The sequence below is a fragment of the Marmota marmota genome, unplaced genomic scaffold (genome assembly GCF_001458135.2).
Source record: "Marmota marmota marmota unplaced genomic scaffold, marMar, whole genome shotgun sequence".
Taxonomy (NCBI): domain Eukaryota; kingdom Metazoa; phylum Chordata; class Mammalia; order Rodentia; family Sciuridae; genus Marmota; species Marmota marmota.
This window is the reverse complement of record NW_026000229.1, coordinates 31244676-31267741: the sequence shown is the minus strand read 5'-3', so window position 1 is coordinate 31267741 and position 23066 is coordinate 31244676. Positions and strand designations below refer to the sequence as shown.

Here is a 23066-nt window from a genome sequence, read left to right as displayed (position 1 = left end):
AGAGAGGACAACAATCTAGTAGTCTACCCGGCTTGTCCAAATTGTGTTTTAGATAGCTCCCTTTGGCAGAAACACAATCAGTCAATGATCAAGTAGCATCTACTCTATCTCCTTAATAGTTCTTAAAGCTATGAGCTTCTCTCCATCCCCACGGCCACTGTTGTCATTCAAGCTACCATCATTTCTTGGTGAGATTCTTACAGACACCTCCTGACTTTCCTGCCTCTAGCCCTAATCAAAAGTGAGGATGAGAGGCCAAAACAAAGACAAAAAAGGTGCCAAACTAGACATAGAATGTATATATAGCAATCCCAACAACTTCTAGGAGTAGCGGCAGGAGAGAGAGAGTTAAGCAATTGCAAACCAGGCCTTTAAAAACGTACAGAAAGACAAAAGCAGCACCAATATGAAAATATTAAATAAAAACGTGTACTTTCATAAAGTACAGGCTGCCTGGATCTGCCCTCAAGAGACTGTGAGCCACAGGAGCAGCTATAGACAATGCTTGTCTGCTCTTCCTTCTACCTACTCCAGCCTCCCTGGGGCTTGGGTCCCCTGGTAAGAGAAGCTTGGCTGGCTCCCATCACCCTCTCTCCTGTGCTGGCCTTGCTGAGATGTGCCCTGGGCAGGCATTGGGCAGGAAGGAGATTCCTCACATGATTCAGCATAATCCTCCCTTTCTCCCTTCCTAAAGCTGCATACTGCAGAAAGCGCGCTGCAGAAATGCAGACAAAAGGGGGCTCGACATGGGCAAGAAGGGCCCTGCTGCTCGGCATCATCTGGGCCACTGCACACCAGCCTCTCCCAGGGGCCTCCCTGCCCCAGCGTCTCCCAAGAGCCACAGGTAGGTGGACACTGGGGTCAGCTACCCCTGCTGCTTCTGCTACCACACTACATGAAGGGATAGGGAGGAAAATGCTTTCTTGATTCACTTTCGCTTATGCTTCCTGCTATATTTGCTCTGATTTTTAGTATTTAGAGGGATATCAAATATTCTGATCCCTCCAATAAGTTCTCAAAGATAGCCCCGAAGTAATTCACAGAGATCAAAAAGTGAGCAAGCCTCTAGTTTTTATTGTTGGAGACTTCATCGTGAAAAACACAAAAACATAAAGCTTTCATCCCCAAAACACTCTCGGCAACAGTGGAGGAGTCTTTGGAGGCCTGGGGACAATGGGGGCTCTGAAATAAGAAAATGAAATTGTACACTTATTAGAAATATTTATTCATCAGAAGCATGGTTTCTACTTGAGGAGGGAGAGAGGTTCAGTTTTCCCTTTTAGAAAGAGACATGGAGGAGTGATTTAATAATTTCCACTTTTTAATTCTTCCACCATCATCAGTTTATTTCTTCAAAGAATTTCTTTCCAATCCAAAGACTGATTTTCTAAGGATGCACAGCTACAACATATTCAGAGATGTTTTATGCATTTTTCACTGGATTCTTAAAAATTCCACCCAGATATTCCAGTTTTCTTAAGGAAATGCTCTTGGTAGACTTGAGATGTGTGACTCCAACATTCTTCAAATTTTCACCTCCTTATCCTTCTCAGGAAATAGCACTCAATGTGTTGTTTCTCCATCGTCCGAGTTTCCCGAAGGGTTTTTCACCAAACAGGAACGTGCAGATGGAGGTATCATAATCTACTTCCTGATTATCCTTTACATGTTCATGGCCGTGTCCATCGTCTGTGATGAGTACTTTCTGCCCTCCCTGGAAATCATCAGTGAATGTAAGTGGCCAGAAAACTCCCTTATGACCTTCCAGAAAAGTTGCGTCTCACAGACATGGCTATGGTTCTGTCAGTCTCAAATGGTTGCAGAGCACTGACTTCTGTGTCACAGGGTTCTGCTTTCTAAGGAACTAGCCAAATGTGGTTTCTATCAGTAGTTACATGCAGCAGAGAAGCAGAGTTAATACCCAGCAGTTATTATTACACAGCCTATCTACAAAAACTTCCTGTTTATCTAATACACTGCCTGGCTGGCTGTTATAACAAAGCCTGTTCCAGGCTTTCACATCTATGAACTTAGTGTGTACTACAAATAAATGGACCTCCTAATATTTACTATTTTATACTTAAGAAAACTTTTTTCATTTTTACTCTAAGGCCATTATAACTTCTTAAAAGATAAACAAAGTAAGCCGGGTGTGGTGGCACACACCTGTAATCCCAGCAGCTTGAGAGGTGGATCACGAGTTCAAAGCCAGCCTCAGCAATTGAGCGAGGTGCTAAGCAACTCAGTGACACCCTGTTTCTAATAAATACAAAATAGGACTGGGGATGTGGTTCAGTGCTCGAGTGCCCCTGAGTTCATTTCCTGGTACCAAAAAGAAGTAATTACGGACTACCCTTCCCCCTCTTCCTTTCCCAGCATTCTGCCATTAATAAAATGAACTGTTATTTAAGAACCAATAAACAAATCCTGCCTCCTATGTTACCTGACCTCAGGCATCAAATAATGTGAATTCAGTTATTAGAAAGTAGATTTCATGGGGCTGGGGTTGTGGCTTAGTGGTAGAGCGCTCGCTTAACACATGCGAGGCCCTGGTTCGATCCTCAGCACCACATAAAAATAAACAAAATAAAGGTACTGTGTACAACTAAAAAATAATTTTTTAAAAAAATTAGATTTCATTATTGGCTTCTGAAAATAAGATCAGCTAGTCCAAGCTCCTGAATTCAATTCCTCCAGCAATGTACATTGTCCAGAATTCTGAGTATAGATATTCATTAGGTACTAGTATCTAAAATCAGGATATCAGTGATGTTTCATACCATATATAAAATTACCAGCATTTCCCATCTATGTCTACTGTTTTGTTAGTTTAATATGTTGGGCATGTTTACGTCATAGAAAAGGGATGAGTTTCCTATTCCAAATTCACAGGAGTGCACAAAAATAACATCATCATCACAAACACATCATCAAACACAAACACAAACACACACACACACACACACACACGGACGCATGTGCATCTGCTCATCCTGCTACATACCATTTCTTTATACAGGGAAAGAGTGTAAAATGGTACTACAGTTTACACTGACATCTCTATTTGTTTTTACTTAGATAAATGCAAGAGAAATAGAAATAAAAGGTAAAATCACCTATATTCCATTACCCCAAAATCTTCACAATTACTGTTTGGTGTAAAGTATTTCCTTCCAATCTTTTCAATCTTTCTATACACACACACACACACACACACACACACACACACACACACACATAGAGTTTGGGGTCTTTTCTTCACATGATATTTCAAAAACATGATTTTCAATGGTAGCATTACAGTCCATGATTTCTATGAATGATGTGAGCACCAAACGTGGTTTTTACTTATTGTAGACACCCAGTAGAAATTTATCATTGTAAAACTATTAATCTCTTTGGAGACTTTGATTTGTCATAAATTTCCTTTTATTTTAAACAATGTTATGCCTATACTTGTATAAATTCTCTGAATTCTCTAATCATTTTCTGATTAGGAGGCAGAGCTCTACATATTTTAAGATTTCTGATCTATATTGTCAAAATGTATTCCACAAAAGGGTGTGCCTATTTAAGCCTTCATAATGCATAACATTCCAGAAAACAATGAATATCATTTTTAATATCTTTGTCAATTAAGCTAAAATTTTACCTTATAAAATTTATATTTATTTGTGAGGTGAATATTTTATATATTTACTGACATTCATGATCTTGCTTTTGTGGGGGTTTTGCCCATGTTCTATTAGAGAAGAGTATTTGTTTTTTTCTTATTGATATTTCAAGAAAATATATATATATATTATACACATATATAAATTTTTTCTAATACAATTTTACATCAGATGATTTTTTCATGGTTTGTTGTTTCCTTTTATATTTTGTGTGTTTTATAAATATTTTAAATTTGTATATCTTTTATGATTCTTTTTTGGTTTTATACTTAGATCATTTTAATCCTAGTTTCCAAAAATTGTCATATTTTCTTTTTCTTATAGTTTTTTCCTACATTTATTTCTTCCACTAAAAACTTCTCTTGCTATAGAATATAAGTGTGAGTGTATGTATGTGTGTGCTGAGTATGCATATACTTTTTCTATAATCCCAACTCATTTCTAATAACTTATTTGTTTATTCTTGTATCAGTACAACACATTAGATATATTTTTTAAAGTAAAAATTTAAAATGTTAATCATACACAACTCAGGAATTTAAATTTCAATGTATTATATGAATTCTAAACAATGACTACACTCAACAATGACAGAACTGAATGAACAAATCCATTAAGAATTTTATTTATAAAAATTGTTATAGGAATAGTAAAATTGAAAAAAAAAACTTTTCTAATCCTGCAGAAGAAACTACTACACTGAAACATAGTTATGTCTTCAAATAATCTTCATTAAATTATTTGTCTATAAATGATTTTCACCATACCACATGTGAATTACTATGAAGCACAAATAGCAAATACGCATTTCTCAAGCAAATCACTGCATAAAATATAGTAGCTATTATGAATGTGTGACTGATGGATACCCATGCCACTTCCAAATCTTCTTTAGCCAATAAGAATTGACCCTGGCTTTTGAATACCTAAAATTCTAGCAATAAAATGAAATAGAAATAGTGCTAGCTCAATTAATTTTTAAATGCCTATACATTAATTCTGTCATTTCTCTTTTCAAGGTCTAGCATGGCCTCATTAAAATTATGACATCAGCAATAACAAACATTACTTCTACAATTTGTTTACATCCATAGAAACTCACTTCAGAAGTCTACAAATGTGTCGCATTTCCCCATAGTTCCTTGACGAGCATTGAGTCATAATAGTTTCATCCATTTTGTCACCTAATAATTATTAATCTTCAATACAGTTTACTGAAGAGTTCCCCAATTTACTGGAGTGTTATTAGTCTTTTATTTATTATGATACAATTACAGAAGACCTAACATGTTGTGTACACATATATATGTGAACAGATTATGGTTTCCTTCAGCCTTCACAAAAATCTTACAAAATAAGAACTAGTATATTGATTTTACTAATGAGATAAGCAAGGCTAAGAGGATGGGTAATTTCTCAAGACACACAGCCAATATGCAGCAGAGCCCTCATCTCTCTAGTGTCAAAACTCAAGCATGAGGGGCTGGAGATGTGGCTCAAGCGGTAGCGCGCTCGCCTGGCATGCGTGTGGCCCGGGTTCGATCCTCAGCACCACATACAAACAAAGATGTTGTGTCCGCGGAGAACTAAAAAATAAATATTTAAAAAAAAAAAAAAAACTCAAGCACGAGCTCAACTGCTATGTGATATAATTTTACACATCCTTGTTTGAGATTAGCCTCTGTAAAATAGTTGTTTCAGAAGTCCTGTTCTATTTGAACAACCTTTCAAGGGGTTTTCTTCCCAAGGGCACTGATAGTTTTGACAAAAACATATATCAAATAAACATTGTAACTACAGAGGAAGTACATTACAAAATAAAGAGAATACACTGAATTATTTACAGGAATCAGTTTAGACTTTTGGCAACTTGAACAGGGTTGTAAATTAGGTTCCTAGGCCTAAATATTTTGCCCAAAATGCACATGAGATCTTAGTATAGTACAGTACTGTGTAACCTAATCATTATATATGATGCGATAATTTCCTGTGGGAGTACATATTCTCAGTTTCAATCAATAATAAAATGGAAGAATTAACAGGACCCCATCCCACTCAGCCTTATCACCACCTCATTACTCTCTCCTCAACCACCACAATGGCTCATTTTGTCAGCAGTTAATTAGGATCTTTCAGCAAGGCCAGACTAGAAGAGGATCAGCACTGGAATTTCCATGAGCTGAAAACAGTAGAGGGCAGAAGTTCTTACTGACACCCTAGCAGGGCCCCAGCTTAGCCACACAAGTGCTCTATCCTTCTTCACTGCTAAATAGTTGTCTGTCAATATCTCTTTGCACTGCTGCCACAGGGGCTTCCAGCAAGAATTTTTTCCTTCTCCTTATTCTATTAATAATCAAAAAAGTCACACCACCTCTCCTTCACACTCCAACCCTGGTATAGCAGGCACACATCTCCGCTAGGCAGACTATGTTTTCCATCATCTTAATTGTGTGAAACCATTATAACAAAATGCTATTGTCTACAATACCCTTTTCTTCCAATTCTGTTTTCTGTTGCTGCTTTTTTTTTTTTTTCATTTAGGTTCTGTACAAAAGAAAGCTAATGGTGATTCTTTGAACGCAGAGGGCAAAAGTGAAATTAATCCATATTATATAGGGAAAAATATATCACACTAGAGTTGTTCACAGCATTTTAACTTTGGAGAAAAGACTAATAGCTTCTGTGGTTAGAAATAAGATTTGGTGAAAGGAGGTAAAAGATACAATCAGAGAGGAACTTTATAGAAGACCAAGTTAGAGCCAAGGGAGACAGAGGTAGGCAATGGAGTAAGGAAAAACCCTAAGGGGATCGCCCTCATTCCTACCAATTGTGCTCCTCTAGGCCCTTAGTCAGTGAATACTGTAAGGAACCAAATAGCCAGAGAGTACGCTAAGGATTCCAAATAACAAGGATGAAAAGGTTATTCACATGAGCCTGACTTCTGAAAACTTTGTCTAAGATTCTCATACTTGGTTTGTGAAGGTGGTCATATTGTCTTGTAGTCAGTCATATGTTGTACTGATGGCTTGGCATTTTTCATGCTTTCTAAATCTTTGCAATGATGTGTTTGCTGAATCATCGGTGATAATGTGGAGAATCCTTGGAGAGCTGGAGGGGACACACCGTCATATGCTCTAGTAGTCTATTACTCTATGAAATGCCTGAAAGTGCCTAACAGTCAGGGTTCAAATCCTAGCTCTGTGATCTTGGGTAAGTGCCTAACTTCTCGCTGCCTCAGTTATGCCAGTTGTGAAAAAGGTAATTATGGTTCTTAGTTCCTAGAGCTTTGTGCCAAGTACATGAGGAAATACAAGTAAACTGCTTACACATGTTACCAGCGCAGAAGAAAACATCACTGAATGTTCGCCATCATGTAAGAACAGACTACAAAGGCTAAAAACCTTTCTCCAGGAGAGATGAAAATAGAGAAGGTGAATGAGGAAGGTCAATATGAATATGCTTGGAACAAATACCAAATCCATTGTGAATCTGCTACAGTTTGAAAACCCAGTTTAAAATACATGAAAGCAAGTACTATTTCACAAAGTAAGAAGTAAGCTTATAAAGGCCTTTATTCTATCTAATAATTCATGTGGTCACTTCGCACTACATCTTAAATATCTCTGGAATATTCTGTTTAAAGTTACTTTCATTTCTCTTGCATTAGTATCCATATCATTTTGTTCCATCTTTAGGAAACTTTAATTGTTCAAAAAGTGATACTTTAAATTATATTTAAGTAGAAACTAATATATATTTAAAATATAAACTGCATTAACTTAAAGCCCAAATAGAACTGCTATGTATCATTCTCTATAAGATGTTCATTTTTAGAAACACTTAAGTTCAGTACAAAGAACAACATCCTTTTGATAGGTAATGGGTAGCCCAAAGGTACTGAACAAGGGTTTGGGGCTGCTTTTTAATTTTTTTTTTTCAAGACATCTCTACAGAAAACTCTGAAAATCCTTTAAGATTAGTCACTTGACACAGCCCAAAATAAGTGAGTTATAAAAGTTTTCTTTTTAAATGTTTCATAAAATGCTATTCAATTGGAAATTCTAATCTTTGTACCATGCTGATAACTTTTAATTATAACATGTTTTAAGTGAAAATTATTTTAATAAGATTTGAGGAAAACATACTTAAATATTTACTTTTTTATTAAGAATATTTTCACTCCCTGTGCTTTGACTAATGTGTGCCTTTGTGTTTTACTTTATTTCAAAAACAGGCAATAAGAAAGAAATATAAGTTTTAATTCCAGGTAGAATTGATTCTAAATTGATAAAGTTGAGAGTCAAATAATTCAATGGGTATGGCATTTGGATAGCCTACAGTTTCAGGGGATTGTTTGATTCTTAATCCTCCTGATATTTACAGAGGCAAAAGCTTTCCCAAAGAACAAAGATTCTAAGAATAGTGCTTCTTCAATGCTACATGGGCACTCAGCATCCTAAGAGCATTTCATTCTCTTTGTTGTTCTTTTTTCTCTGATCTATATAGTAGTCCCTTTGCATTGCATCTGAATCTATACAAGGAATATGGATCTAAGAGCTAAGTAGTCAGGTATATTACCAAAATATTCAGAGCTAGTAATAATAATGATAATAGTTATATATTAATCATTGTGCTATATATTAATCATGTTGCCAAAAAAATAAAAATAAAAGCATTTTGGTGTCAAAAAGATCAAGTTTGCAGTGACAACTGGAGACAAAGTGTATTCTGGGTGCTTTATATGATTGAGCAAAAGCAGAAGTGGGATAGGTGTGAATCCACTGTAATGTTATAGCTGTTGGATTGTGGGTAGGAGGGCCTTCTTTTTCAGTGGACTCATATCTTTAAAAGTATTATATGGTGTTTCAGACTTCCTTCCTGCATAGCTCACATAAAATATGAGGTGGTAAATATGTTAATCAAATTATTTTATTTATTGTTAAAAATGCCAGAGATATAGGGTGTGCATATATTTGTATGTGTACACACATAGTTATATATTATTGAGAAGCCAAGTATTTGTACCAATGATGCTGATCTTACAAAAAAAAGATCCATAGAAATATACTTGAAATTAATTTCAAAACCAGTTCTGCCAATCATTAAAAAAAATCTGTTTCGTTGTCACACTTTATTCAGACCCTAAATAGAATTACTCAGCATAACTATACATCAGGGTCACTGGAGTTGAATGACTTTTGTTTTCAATATTCTAATTCATTTAAAGAGCATGAACATTTGCAGACTTTTTAAAATTGTGCCAGAGGACAACAAATTGTGTGTAGCCTATGATTATATCAAAATGTGTAATATAAAAAGGACTAGAAATACATGATAGCAGTAGTTAAAATACAATGGTTAATAGTATAAATGACCCTTCCTCCATTTTTACTGTTCATTTTTCAAATTGTCAATAACGTAAGATTAGATTTTTTAATCATAAATGGAATTTAATTAGCAAGAAACAACAGTAGGCATAGTTTTAAGGCATAGAATTCATATTCTACATTTTGAGCAAAGATTGAAAAAATTAGACAATCACCTAAAGATTGTGTAATACAACCTTCTAGTTTTACAGATGGCAAAATATGAGGCTTGTCTAAATGACTTAACTAAAATCTCATATCAAATCACTGGTAGGGCCAGAATTTACATCTTCATTTTAGCTTAATATTTTTTCTACTATATCATATAGAAAGATATTTTCAAAAACTGTTATAAACTTTCCAATACAGCATTACAGAACAGAACACACCTAAGAGAATGTCTGATGAATTTTAAGAATCAGCCCATTACCATGAAGTTGTACCTTATATAAACATCGTGTAACTAAATCTATGCAGAAAACTATATATACTATATCTTAAAGGAAATGTGATTATTCTTTTTACATTAAAAGAAGGGGAAGAAAAGAGAATAATAGTCATGGAGGGAAAAAACACAGAACAATTTATACTTAATAATAAACTATAGCAGAGAAAAATGCTACCCAAAGGTCGAGGAAGACAAAGCCAATCTATTCTAAAGTTCAAAGGTATAAACCATTTTACAAAATATTCTTAGAACCTTAAGATATAATTTGTTAAAATATCTTTGAAGTTTTATTCATCCATCTATACAGAACCTTTCCTTTCATAATTCAATTAGAGCCCAGTGAAGAGAAACAATCTTTATTCTTACTGCCTTTTGAGCCTGAAAATGTTCTAAAGGGTCACCTATTTTCCTGTCTTGCAATGGCCCAATAGATCACCTTTTCTCTCTCTTGAAATCGAATTTTTCTAATGAAGCACTTTTCAGTTAGCATTAAACAAAGATTAGCCAGTCTTTAACTGCACCAACTTTGGACTATTACTTCAAAATAAAATGTCATATTTCTCAATTTCATCCACAAATTATCTAGCCTTGAATTGATTTGGGAAGACAATTCATGATAATAACCAGTAACACTAAATTTATAAATTCTCTGGAATATGCTAGAAAACTTCCAAAGTATTCCTGACTCCTGTTTTTCCCCTAGAAAAGAATGAATAGAGGCAATTATGGAACCCAAGGTACAAAATAGGGAAAAAATAATAGTTCAATCACCCACTAGGTTATAACTGGCCTGCCTAAGCACAATTCTTATATTGGATTTCTGTGGCGAAATAAAAATAGCATACGACTTAGAATCAATAGGCTCAGGGTTTACGCCCTATCTCCCTACATTTAAGATCCTTACTATCCATGTGACTTTTTGCTTATTTTTAATGGTACCAAAAATTGAAACCAGGGCTTCCCACTTGCTAGGCAAGCACCCTGCCACTGAGCTACATCTCCAGTGCTTTTTTAAAAAAATATATTTTTTAGTTGTTGATGGACCTTTATTTTTTATTTATTTATACGTGGTGCTGAGAATCAAACCCAGTGTCTCACATATGCTAGGCAAGGGGTCTACCACAGGGCCACAACCCCAGTCCTCATCCCCAGTGCTTTAAAAAATTTGAGACAGTGTCTTGCTAAATTACCCATGCAAGCCTCAAACTTGCAGTACTCTTGCCTCAACCTCCCAAATAGTTGGGATTACAAGACTGCACCACCCCGCCCAACTGTCCCTGACTGATTTACTTTCCTTCCAGGACCCTTTTGAAATCAAGGGTCCTCAGCTCCAAGCATTTCTTATAATTTATTTTTTCACTCTTTAAAACACACATATCCATACCTATTTTTGTATTTGAAGCTGAGACATAACTTCTTTCCTTTAATTCATACATTTTCATATGTTTAGTAAAAACTGATCTCAGATTTTCAGTAGAAACTGTAAGATGCACACAACCACCAAACTGTCATTGAGCAATCTGTTATGGTTTGGTTCTAAAAATGTACACTGAAGAACTCGTGTGTTAGGCAATGCAGCAATGTTCAGACGTGAAAAGATTAAATTATAGCCAGGCGTAGTGGTGCATGCCTGTAATCCTAGCAGCTTGGGAGGCTGAGGCAGGAGGATAGAGTTCAAAGCCAGCCTCAGCAAAAGCAAGGTGCTAAGCAACCCAGTGAGACCCTGTCTCTACATTTAAAAAAAAAAAAAAAAGATGAATTACAAGAGCTGTAACCTCATCAGTGAATTAATTCATTTGATTATAAATCTGAATGGGCTACTGTGTGGTGGTAACTAGGTAGGTAAGGTGTGGCTACAGGAAGTAGGTCACTGTGGGCATGGCCTTGTTCCTGGCTCTTCTCCTCTCTCCTACTCCCCTCTCCCCTCCTTCTCTCTCTCCTCCTCCTCCTCCTCCTTCTTCTCTCCCCCAAGCCCTCCCTGCCTTCTCTCCCCATTTTTCCTGGCTGCCATAAGCTGAGCAGCTTTTCTCTGCCATGCCTTTCCACCATGTTCCGTCTCACCTCAGGCTCAGAAGAATGGAATCAGCTGACCACGGGCTGATCTTCTGAAACCAGGAGCCTGAAATAAATTTTCCCCCTATAAGTTGTTCTTGTCAGGTATTTTGGTCATAACAAAAAGCTAACACACAAATATAATACCCAACAGACCATCTAGAATGCTGTAACCTCCTTTGAAACTCAGTCATCCAGGCTTGCTCATTCTCCATTTCTCTTTTCTTGTCTCTCTCCCTCATTCCCACACACAATCTTTTGCAGTGCTAGGAAGTAGACCCAGGGCCTCATGCCTTCTAGGCAATTGATCTACCCTGGACATGTTTGTTTGTAAAATGAAAATTCCACCACTCACATCTAAAGATAGTTGACAATATGTATGAGAATGAATCATATACCATACATAAGATTTTACTTCCAAAAAAGAAAAAGAAATTAATCACAAAGCAATCTCTGTCTTTTTATCCTGTTTTAAAATCTTATGGCCAGTTGGTCATACTACACATCAAAGAATTGTAATAACAATGTATGCATTTGTATGTGTGATATACACATACTGATTAGAGAGATTATATACATATAAGATAAACACGGTCATCCCCTCAGTATCCACGGACAATTGGTTTTAGGATCCCTCCGATAACAAAATCTGAGGATACTCAAGCCCCTTATATAAAATAAAATGGTACAGTATTTACATATAACGTACATACATTTTTCTGAGTACTTTAGAAATCACTTATAATACCTAATACAAAATAGTTGTTACAGTATATTTATTATTTAGGGAATATTGACCAAAAAATCCCGCCACAGACGCAGTTTTTTGAATGTGTCTGTTCCACAGATGGTTGGTTGAATGTGAGGATATAAACCTATAGAAATGAAGGGTCAACTGTATATAGGCATTATATATGGCTGATAAGTATATAATCACCCTACTAGTAAAATAAATGCTATGAAATGTAAAATATACTACATAAATAATTACTTCCCTCCCTTCATTAGTAACTACAGTTAAATGTTTACCAAGTAACACAGTCAAAGGCAAAAATAGCGAAGGTCTAGATTAGATAATTCCAACTATCCTGAAAGAGCCTTTCACAATGTAAGTTTATCAGATTATGAAACAGCTCAGACTAAAACTGTGTGAACCTCTGAAACCAAATAATCCCAAGAGATAAAATTAAAGAATGGAGCTGGTATCATCAGCAGGTAGTATATGCATGACTTTCCATGTACTTTCCACAGATTTCACAATAAAAGTCTACACTCAGATCCACAAGGCCTTACATGTTCTACCAGTTACCTTCACTCTCACCACTTGTTCTCTCTTCACACTCTTCCTTCCAGACACTGATCTGTTTTGAACACATGGATAGATTCAACCTTAGAACCTTTGAAGCTACTTATTCTGCCTAGCATACTCTTTATCATGGCATGTAAGTGGCTAGCTTCCTCACTTCAAAATCTTTAACTTCTTGGTTCAGTCTTTCTTGGAGTTAACCAATTTAATTTTCAATCCTTCCTCAATGACACTGGCTAGTTTTCAGCTTATCCTGTCTTCACTCCTTGCTACTTATCCCTAAAAGAATACATACGTAGCTTGTCTTGTTTCTCTCCCCTAGTATTAAAACTTCATGAGAGTAGGGACATTTGTTTTGTTCAATGCCATATTCCTACCACATAAAAAAGCATCTGGCACAATAGGTACCTGGCAAATGTAACAAATTAACAGCCAGGTGATTACCTATTGCTGCTTAAGAAATCACCCTAATACTAATGGCTTAAATCATTTTTACTGCCCCTCAGTTCTGGGAGTTTACTGGGCTCAGCTAGGTGGTTCTTCTCAGGGTCTCTCATGCAATTCCAGATGGGTCTGGAATCATCTGGAAAGCTCACATCTGGTGCTTAGGCTGGGAAGATTACAAATTGGGGATGAAACCTCTATTTTTATATGGACTCTTCATGAGGTCACTCCAGTGTGTGAATTCAAGGATTTATGTGGAGGCTTAGGGCTATAAAGTAAATCTCGAGAGGACACTGAGGAAATTTTATCACATTTAATATCCAAGCCTCAAATATTATGGCTCTGCCATGGCTATTCCGTATTAGTCAAAGCAGTCATAAAGGCACATTCAGGTTCAACAGGACATACTTTAACTTTTTTGCTTTTTTTTTTTTAATAGTGAAGTTTCTAGAAAAGCATGTGGAGTGGAAATTTATAGTTGTTTTTTTTTTTTTTGTACATTTCAATCTATCACACCAAGAAACAAACAAACAAAAATGAATCTATACAGTTAAAAGTCAATGTCTAGCAAAGAAGTAAGGAAATGAGGTGGACCTGTGAGCAGGCAACAGGTGATGGCCTCCACAGATAAGGAGATACTGATAGGGACTGAACTAAGCACACAAGAATCTGAGCTCCAGGAAAACTTAACTGTCAATAGCTACAGGTTTAGTAAACAAAAGTTAACATCATCAAGAATCACCAACAAGAATTTACAAGAGTAAAAAAATCTGAATTCTAGTTTTGACACCAACTTTGTAACCTAGGAAGATAACTTACAGCTAGCACTGACTAGTTTTTAGTTTTATCTATAAAGCATTATCCTAGCATTCCCAAAGCAAAGGAGGCATGTTTCTTCATTATGGCTTTCTCTTTTCCTTACCACAGTAAGACCAAAAATGGCTTTAACTCTCCTTCTGTGAATTGTTAATATACTTACATGCTTTCAGGTTTGGAAGATACACATAAAATTTCCAAATGATAGTACAAGTACTTTCCTATATTGCTAAAAGTTTTAACAAGTATTTTTCAAATCAATACACTATACTTAAACTGTATTAAATCTTATTTGTTGGGCTTTTAGTTAACTAATATCCTCTCATTTATAATTAGACAATGTTGATATTGCAAATTTGCGAATAAGCTCAACTAAGCTTCATTTACAGATCTTAACAACTACTGTCTTTGATCTTTTTTCAAGTTTGGTCTTTCCAAGCTGATTTAAAAAAAAAAAAATCTTATGGTCAGGCATGGCACACATTTATAATCCTAGCAACTTGGGAAGCTGAGGCAGGAGGATCCCAAGTTTTAAGCCAGCATGAGCAATTTAGCAGGACCATGTTTAAAAACAAAAAACTAAAAAAGGTTAGAGGTGTTTGGCTATAGTGTACCCTTGGTTCAATTCCTGGTACCACCCAAAGTCTTGTTGCTGCTACTCACCTACAGGCTTTTAGCTAGAAAGGAGTCTTTTCTGGATTGGAAATGAGCCCAAACCTAAGTAACAATACATTTCCTCCTAATAATCTCCCAATCTTCTTTCTTCTCCTACAGAATTAATGTATTCATAAAAAAATGCATAACACTGGATCCTTCTATTTTATAACATATATATATATATATATATATATATATATATATATATTTTATAACCTGCAGCTTAAATCAATATTAGTCTTATGTGAAGCTATAGTTTAAGTCTCTTTCATTTGTCACTTTACCAGGCATAATAATAATTTCATTTATCTTCAGCCCTTGGATTGTCTCAGGATGTTGCAGGCGCAACTTTCATGGCAGCGGGTAGCTCAGCTCCTGAATTAGTTACTGCTTTCCTAGGTAAATATTGCTCCTAAGACTTTTTGCTAGCTCAGCGTGATTTTATTCCTTTTAAGTTAACACTAACGTACACAATCTTGTTCGTAGGTGTATTTATCACAAAGGGTGATATTGGCATTAGTACTATTCTTGGATCTGCAATTTATAATCTCCTTGGCATCTGTGCAGCCTGTGGCTTGCTATCTAATGTGGTATGTAAGAAAACTTTATTCAATAAAATTGTCTTGACAAGTTCTAAAAACAAGTTTATTGTCTAGGATGAACAACAAGGCAATAGTAATGCATTCAATCAAATGTATTAATCAGTAGAAAAACATTTATTCAATTTAGTTAACCCACAAATAGCTCTTGCTCAAATTTATGAAAGTCAGTGTAGGTTTAGAAACAATTTTCCTTTAAAATTCCTTTCTCTCTAAGCAATATGCAAAAGGTAACAATATTTTACTACAAATAAACAAACAGCTTTAGTTTTATACTAAGCATTATAATTGAATTACTTACACCATAATGGAAACAGTAAATCAAACTATCATTTTACAGGTTTCAACGCTATCATGTTGGCCCCTTTTCAGAGACTGTGCAGCATATGCAATTAGTGTAGCAGCAGTTTTTGGCATAATATTTGACAACCAAGTTTACTGGTAAGCTTGAAATAATTGTTACTCTTAAGTAAAACATAATTACAAAGAGAACTTCATGAAATCTGATGCTTCAGTAATTTTTTTTTAGAAATGTCATGTCAGTCACTTCTCATTTATCTGCTACTTCTACACTATTTTCCAATGAGTCTCTGGGCTAATTTCCTCATCACAACTGCTGATGGGTTCTCCTCACTATTTTGCAACTTCTTTTTGGTCACATCATAACCTCCCTGTTTCACTCACTAGTCACTGAAGACCACCACTCTTTGTTCTTCCCATTGGCTGATGTTCATTAATCACCTCAAGTTTTGTTGTCTGAAAAAAAGCCCCAACTTTTGGCTTTTTCTTCTACTAGGTTATTGCTTTAGTAAGAATTGGTCATGGTCACAACAGATTGGAGAAAGATGATAGAAAAAAATTTCTGTATTCCTTCAAATTTCTCTCCAATGTTCATTTAGCCTTCTTCCTTCAAGAACCAACCATGTTTAGGTGTCAATATTAAAAATTATTTGTTTCCCTATAATCTCTCTATGCCTAGCTGGTACAAGAAAATGGGGGGAAAAAGTGACTTACTGGACAGCTAAAAACTTTTTCAAATAAGCACCAGGCATCTACTAGGTATTTATTATTATGCTAGGCATCATAAAAGAAATGTAAAACACATGGCCACACATGTACACTGTGTAACTCCCAGAAAGCACAAGAAAAAATACAAAACAAGGTTAATGGTACTCCTCTGGAGTACTCAATTTAGCAGCAGTACATGATATCTGCTATCAAGAAACTTAAAAATCTAATAGGGAAGAGAATTTCCAAGTTAATCATCCTGATATTTGTCGCTCTCCCAAAGACAGCTAGTATAATAACATCCTCTGGAATTCAGCAGTTTTCTTCAAGGGACAGGGACTGTGAAACTATCCAAGCTAAGGAGTATTCCCTCCTTTAAGGATACCAGGAACTCTGTTCCTTCAGTTGTAGCAAAGAGATTCACTGTCTACAAAATAATAAAAAGTAAATGCAAGGTTCAAGTGTGATGGCATTAGTAATTACATTTAAGCAGGAAACAGTACTTATTTTTAGAGACTATATTTTCTTGTGAGTATAAGCCAAATTCACCCCCCTGCCCCCCCCAAAAATTCTGCATAACAAATTGAAAAGCCCCAGTCAAAGTTCCTATGCCAGAAAATTTAATTTGGGACATTTCAAATAAATTAACAAATGTTATATTCTTTTATAATTACTATATATTTGAGGGAAACATACTGTCAATGAACTGAGGTGGAAAATGCTCAGTATTCGTTAGTTTTATTCTGAAACTCTCCAGTGATAATTTTCAAGGCACTTTTTAGGCCTAACATTTGGAAGGAATCTATAAATGTAGAAAATGGATTTATACTCCTTTTTAAATACAGAAAAGTATCAAGAATTTTATCCATGAATTTATAACACTCTAACCAAGTTTGGAAAAATCTACAAAAATATATCTAGTATCTGTGATTGTTCTTAGGCTGCTTTTGTTAGAAAATTATCAAAAGATACTGACCAAAAGTTATTAGCTCTAAAATGACTTCTTTTAATTTAAAAGTACAAATTTCTCCTCTTTAATTTATAGGTATGAAGGAACTTTACTACTTTTGATATATGGATTATATGTTTTGGTCCTGTGTTTCGACATTAAAATTAACCAATATATTATAAAGAAATGCAGTCGCTGTACTTGTCTTGCCAACGCTCTAGAAGAGAGAAGTGAACAACAGACACTGATGGAATGGGAAGATGAGGGCCAACTGTTCATTCATCGGCAATCAAGAACTGATAGTGGAATATTTCCTGAAGATTCTGGTTATTCCCAGCTTTCTATAAGTTTACATGGACTTAGTCAGGTTTCTGAAGGTAATAACTACATTCTGCTCACTAGTAAATCTTTCCACTCTAAGAATTTCATTTTAATTTAGCAAGTATTATGTACTTGTTATATAAAAGACATTGGAGATTCAGAGAATATGAAAAGAAAGTCCCAGCCTTAGGGAGGTTCCATTATTAAATAACAAACAATCTCTCCACCAAAAAAGCTAAAACATGAAGGAATAAATACCACAAAGAGATAAAAATAACCACGGTTCATAAATTGGACAGACTGTATAAAATTCAGTGAAGCTAGATAGGAAATTAACACAAAGTATAAAAGCATTTAAATTGCTTGTGGGACAAGTAAGATTTTTTAACTCAATGACTTGATGTTATAACCAGAATTAATAACTACTAAAACCTTTATTACATAAGTGATGTAGAGATAAGTAATGTATATTCTATGAACTGAGGCCAAGGAAACAACATTAGTAAAAGGCCTGATTGAGTACTAACATAAATGGAGCCGAGTCAGTAAATGCACAGTAAGGAAGCAGAGGAAAGGTGGGTAGAAAGGTATGGGGTAGGATGAAGAATGGGGTAGGAAGAGTTTTACATGCTAGTGTAAGCATTGTACCTTGGAAGGTTTGTGAGGTGGGAAATTATTAGAAATGTACTTTAGTAATATTATCCTGAAATAATATTCACAGAAAAACTGGTATCTGAGATATGAGACAGGGAGATCTTTGAGAGGAGAGGTTATTATAACATCCTGACATGCTTAATAGATACCTACATAGAGGACAGTGAGGATGAAAGGTAATAAATGTGAGACAATGTAAAGGAATTTTAAGATTTGGCAAGGGCCAAAAAAAAGGAACAAAGACAATTCCAAGATTTTTATCTTGACTGAGATCACTCTTTCAAAAAAAAAAGAGGGTAATTCAGATAAAAGGGCTGGTTTGGAAGAGGGGAAAAACCACTGAGGTTTAAATGTGTCATGTGAAGCAGTTAGCAAAACATTAAGGTTGGGGGGAAAAATACACATACACACACACACACACACACACACATTTTGCTTAGTCAAAATCAGCTATGGCCACAAATTCAAGATACTGTTTAAAAAGGGGTTGTACAAAACAGATTGTAATTTTAATTAAGTGATTAAAGGGCCTATTCTAACATTTAAAAAAATACAATGTGACTTCTTCCCCTTTTTACAAAAATTAGTTTCTAGTCTGCAAGGTACAAGAAATATACACCTCTAACTTAAGTTTTATAACAAGAAACTCAAAAGAACAAGTCCAGATTCTTTTATTACATTGAAATTATATCTAATAATACCTAATGCTATATTGGTTGAAGCTTGGTAAACATTTTGAAGTTGTTTTACTAGCATTAGTTTTAATGCAGTCTGTCCCAATGAGTACATTATTTTGTAAATGCCATACAAATTTTAAACAATTCCAAAATAAAATTCTCATTTTTATCCAATATATTGTTATCCTTACCCTCCACTAACTTAAAACAAACTGACAAAAAGAACATAGTCAAATGTTAAAAGTTACACTGTAGATTATTTACTAGCTCCTTCTCTCTCTCTCTCTCTCTCTCTCTCTCTCTCTCTCTCTCTGCCCTTTCTTCCTAGGACTTGTGGTCAAGCTCAAATTTAATAAAATAAGTTACAAAATGGACCCAAAAACCAATTTAAAATAAGAATTAGAATATACAACTCAATAGGATTATGCTATAATTATTTTATACTCCCTAAGTAAGCATTATCATAAGGCAGGCCAGAAGCAAGATCAATATTAGAAAGAGAGGCAAATGAAATAGCAGGGATAGAAGCCAGGTTAATCCCCCCAAAAATGTCCCTGAGGACAATCCTTAATATAGGCAATCAAGAGATGTCCAATTCCCCCTTCATAAACATTGTTTCTGACATATTTAGCAAATGGTCCAGGAAATTTTGATGGATTTAAGGCCTTAAATCAAGAAATGCTGAGTATCACATCTTACACTGTCTGCCCTCAACTTTCAATTAGTTTCTTTTTGCCAGCAATATCAGTAATGAGGTATTCAAATGTTTTAAATAGCCTTTTAGAAACTGATACAGCTAATTTATTTCAATATTGCTTTCTAAATGGGCATTTCCAATGTAATTGGCCATTTGAGAAAACTCAAAATTGTTTAATTTTTCCACAACAGATCCACCAAGTGTTTTCAACATGCCTGAAGCAGACTTAAAAAGAATTTTTTGGGTATTATCCCTTCCTATTATTACATTACTTTTTCTAACAACACCAGACTGCAGAAGAAAGTTTTGGAAAAACTACTTTGTCATAACCTTTTTCATGTCTGCACTATGGATATCTGCATTTACATATATCCTGGTATGGATGGTCACAATAACTGGTATGTATCTTAAGTATAACAGCACAAGAAAATAATTTCATGTAAAAACAAATTACATAGGTTCACTTCAAGTAGTCTAGGAAGCACACTTCTTTTTCGGCAAGACTAATATTAGTGCTATTTACAGAGAGATTAAATATTAATACAACAACAAGATCATTCAGGTTTTGTGAGTTCCAGCTTACGTATCCACTATATTCTTACTACTATATAGCTTGGGGTATAGTCCAAGAAATTATCTTATAAATGAAACCAAATTCACAAGATATCTATTATGCTAATAATTAAATCACATTACAAGGAATTCACAATAAAATATATTGAATTCTATTCCATAATGAAAAATAGAATAAAGAGCCACTGTTTTGAGAAAATGATGAGTGCTATTTAACTAGATTATATTTCATTTTGCTTTTAAAAATAAAGTGACGGAAAAGAGTATAAAATAAAGTTTCATTTTAGGTTTCTACTATTTCTATGATTAAGATTTAATTATTACTGCTCGGAAATAATCTGCTCTAGTTCCCAAATAAAGAACTGAATATAAACATAGACAAAATATTAGAAATTTCTCTTAAAAGAAAAAAAAGAAAAGTTAACCTGAATTGGCTGATAGGAAAGGTAAACAAACTATTGCCTATTTGCCAAAATCACCCAGCCTATTTTTATTAGTAAAATTTTACTGAAGGCATTCAGGCCCATTCTTTACATGTCATCTATAACTGCTTTTACACTACACTGGTGGAAATGAATAATTGCAACAGAAAACATATAGCCTGATAATTTCAATAATTATTACTATCTGGCTCTTCCACCCCCAAAATTTGCTGACCCTGACTTTTCCAAATTAATAGACGTCTTAAAATAGTATGTTAGGAAAAAGCAGAATATTTCTTTTTCTTTTTTTAATGAAGAAAATGAAAAAGTCCAAATATCTTACATATTAAGTCTATCCAAATTTTCTCAGTCAGAACATATTTGATAATAGAAAAACAGGAAAAAAGCAAAACCAAGTAAGAGATCACAGAACAGCCCCTAAGATTATAAATAATAGTGTTATTTATGTACATATGAACTCAAGCAACACTAGTAACAAAAATTAACAACCAATTCCAATACCAAGAAAATGAACATGCAAGAAATAGGCTACTTTATAATTGTTATTTTAACTAGCATTATTGGGGGGGGGAGGAAATACAGAAAAAATATTCTAAACTGTGTTTTCAGTTAGTTACATGTCCCTTTCTTTTTTTCATATTAACTGCCCTTTGGTTCTGTTACCCAGAATGAGCACATTCCTGAAAAAATGTTAAACTAACATCAAATATAATGAAATTATTAATGAGTTGGGACTATATGTTAGACTCAAAAACAAAAAGTTTTTGTTTTCTTCTAAGATTGTTGGACTTTCCCAAAGAAAACACCAAACTAAGGTATATGTTTAAAGTAGGACTTTTAAAATACATACATGTTTACTCATTTGTAGCTCAAATTGAGAGTTGGCTTAACTCACTATGTTAAGAAAATATTTTTAAAAAAAAGAAAATTATCAGTCTCATTAGCATATATTAAGTAAACAACAACCCCAATAACAGTGAACATCTACAACTTCTATAAAAATACCAAATGGAGAACGAACATTTCTCATTGGTAAAATTGCGGCTGCTAAATATCTTTACAAATGTCATTAAAAATCTGTACTACCTGGGTTACCCAAATTACCAACCCAATTCAAATATTTTGCTAGCTAAAAACTAAGTAAATACACATTGATTCAGAAATCTAAACATGCCTATTTTGGTTTTGAACAAAGAGGAAATATCTGAAATATCTAAGAGAGTGGTTAGCTCACCTGTAAGATTTATAACTTATAATATCTATGGTGTCTTACAGGGGAAACACTAGAAATTCCAGACACAGTAATGGGCCTTACTCTATTAGCAGCAGGAACAAGCATACCAGATACAGTTGCAAGTGTGCTGGTTGCAAGAAAAGGTAAGACCTGGAAGCTGCAGTGCCCTTTCTTTAAGCTTAGCTAAATACACTTGAGTCAAGGTAATGTGGAAAATATTTATTTCTTCAGTAACATACTTTTGAAGAAAAAAAAAAATTGACTCAAGGGACAAGTTTATTATATCATAGCAAATTAATTTCATTCAATCTAATTCCCCAAATGATTTAACTGAATTGTGCATTAAATGGTAATTAACTAAATTAAAATGAAAAGCAACGAGTAAGCTACATATCTTATTGAAAATGGTTTAATAAATAAAGATAATCATTATTAAATAAATGTTAAACTTAAATACTAACCCAAGAAAAATTTAAAAATACAAATTCAATAAGACTTGCTCTAACAATTTTCCAAAACTACCAACAACAAAAAAGTATCCAGTGTTTTTTTCTTATGAAGATTATTAATAAAACAGTATTATATGCACATTTTAACAACATGCTTTTCTTTTGCAGGTAAAGGAGACATGGCTATGTCTAACATTGTAGGATCCAATGTGTTTGATATGCTATGCCTAGGTGTTCCCTGGCTTATTAAAACTGCTTTTATAAATGAATCAGCTCCTGTAGAAGTAAACAGCAAAGGACTCACTTATATAACCATTTCTCTTAACATTTCCATTATTTTTCTTTTTTTAGCAGTTCACTTTAATGGTTGGAAATTAGACAGAAGGTTGGGAGCTGTCTGCCTATTATTATACATTGGGCTTGCTTCATTATCAGTTCTATATGAACTTGGAATTATTGGAAATAATAAAATAAGGGGCTGTGGAGATTGATTATTCTTAATAGTGTTAATGTGGAAAATGTGAATGGTGGGGGTGGTAGAGAAGGAAAAACCCATTTCTTCATTTAAGTCAAATAAAAACATCCTAAATTTCAGAATCTAAAACTTACTTAATAGTAATTCTTTATCACCACAGAAAAGCAATTTAAAACCAACCAAAATCACATCCTAATTTGTCTGAGCCCTTTCTTTTCATGAAC

The 23066-nt window shown here is 34.5% G+C and overlaps 1 protein-coding gene across 1 annotated transcript; it reads left to right on the top strand.

Moving 5' to 3' along the window:
• Positions 1 to 663: 663 nt before the first annotated feature.
• Slc24a5 (solute carrier family 24 member 5) lies at positions 664 to 22971 on the top strand. The gene is made up of 9 exons (XM_015480691.2): positions 664 to 844; positions 1554 to 1733; positions 15079 to 15162; positions 15250 to 15353; positions 15703 to 15803; positions 17416 to 17696; positions 19860 to 20066; positions 21960 to 22061; positions 22536 to 22971. Exons 1-9 carry the CDS (start codon positions 724 to 726, stop codon positions 22856 to 22858), a joined length of 1503 nt encoding a protein of 500 aa, XP_015336177.2. The 5' UTR covers positions 664 to 723; the 3' UTR covers positions 22859 to 22971.
• Positions 22972 to 23066: the final 95 nt, after the last annotated feature.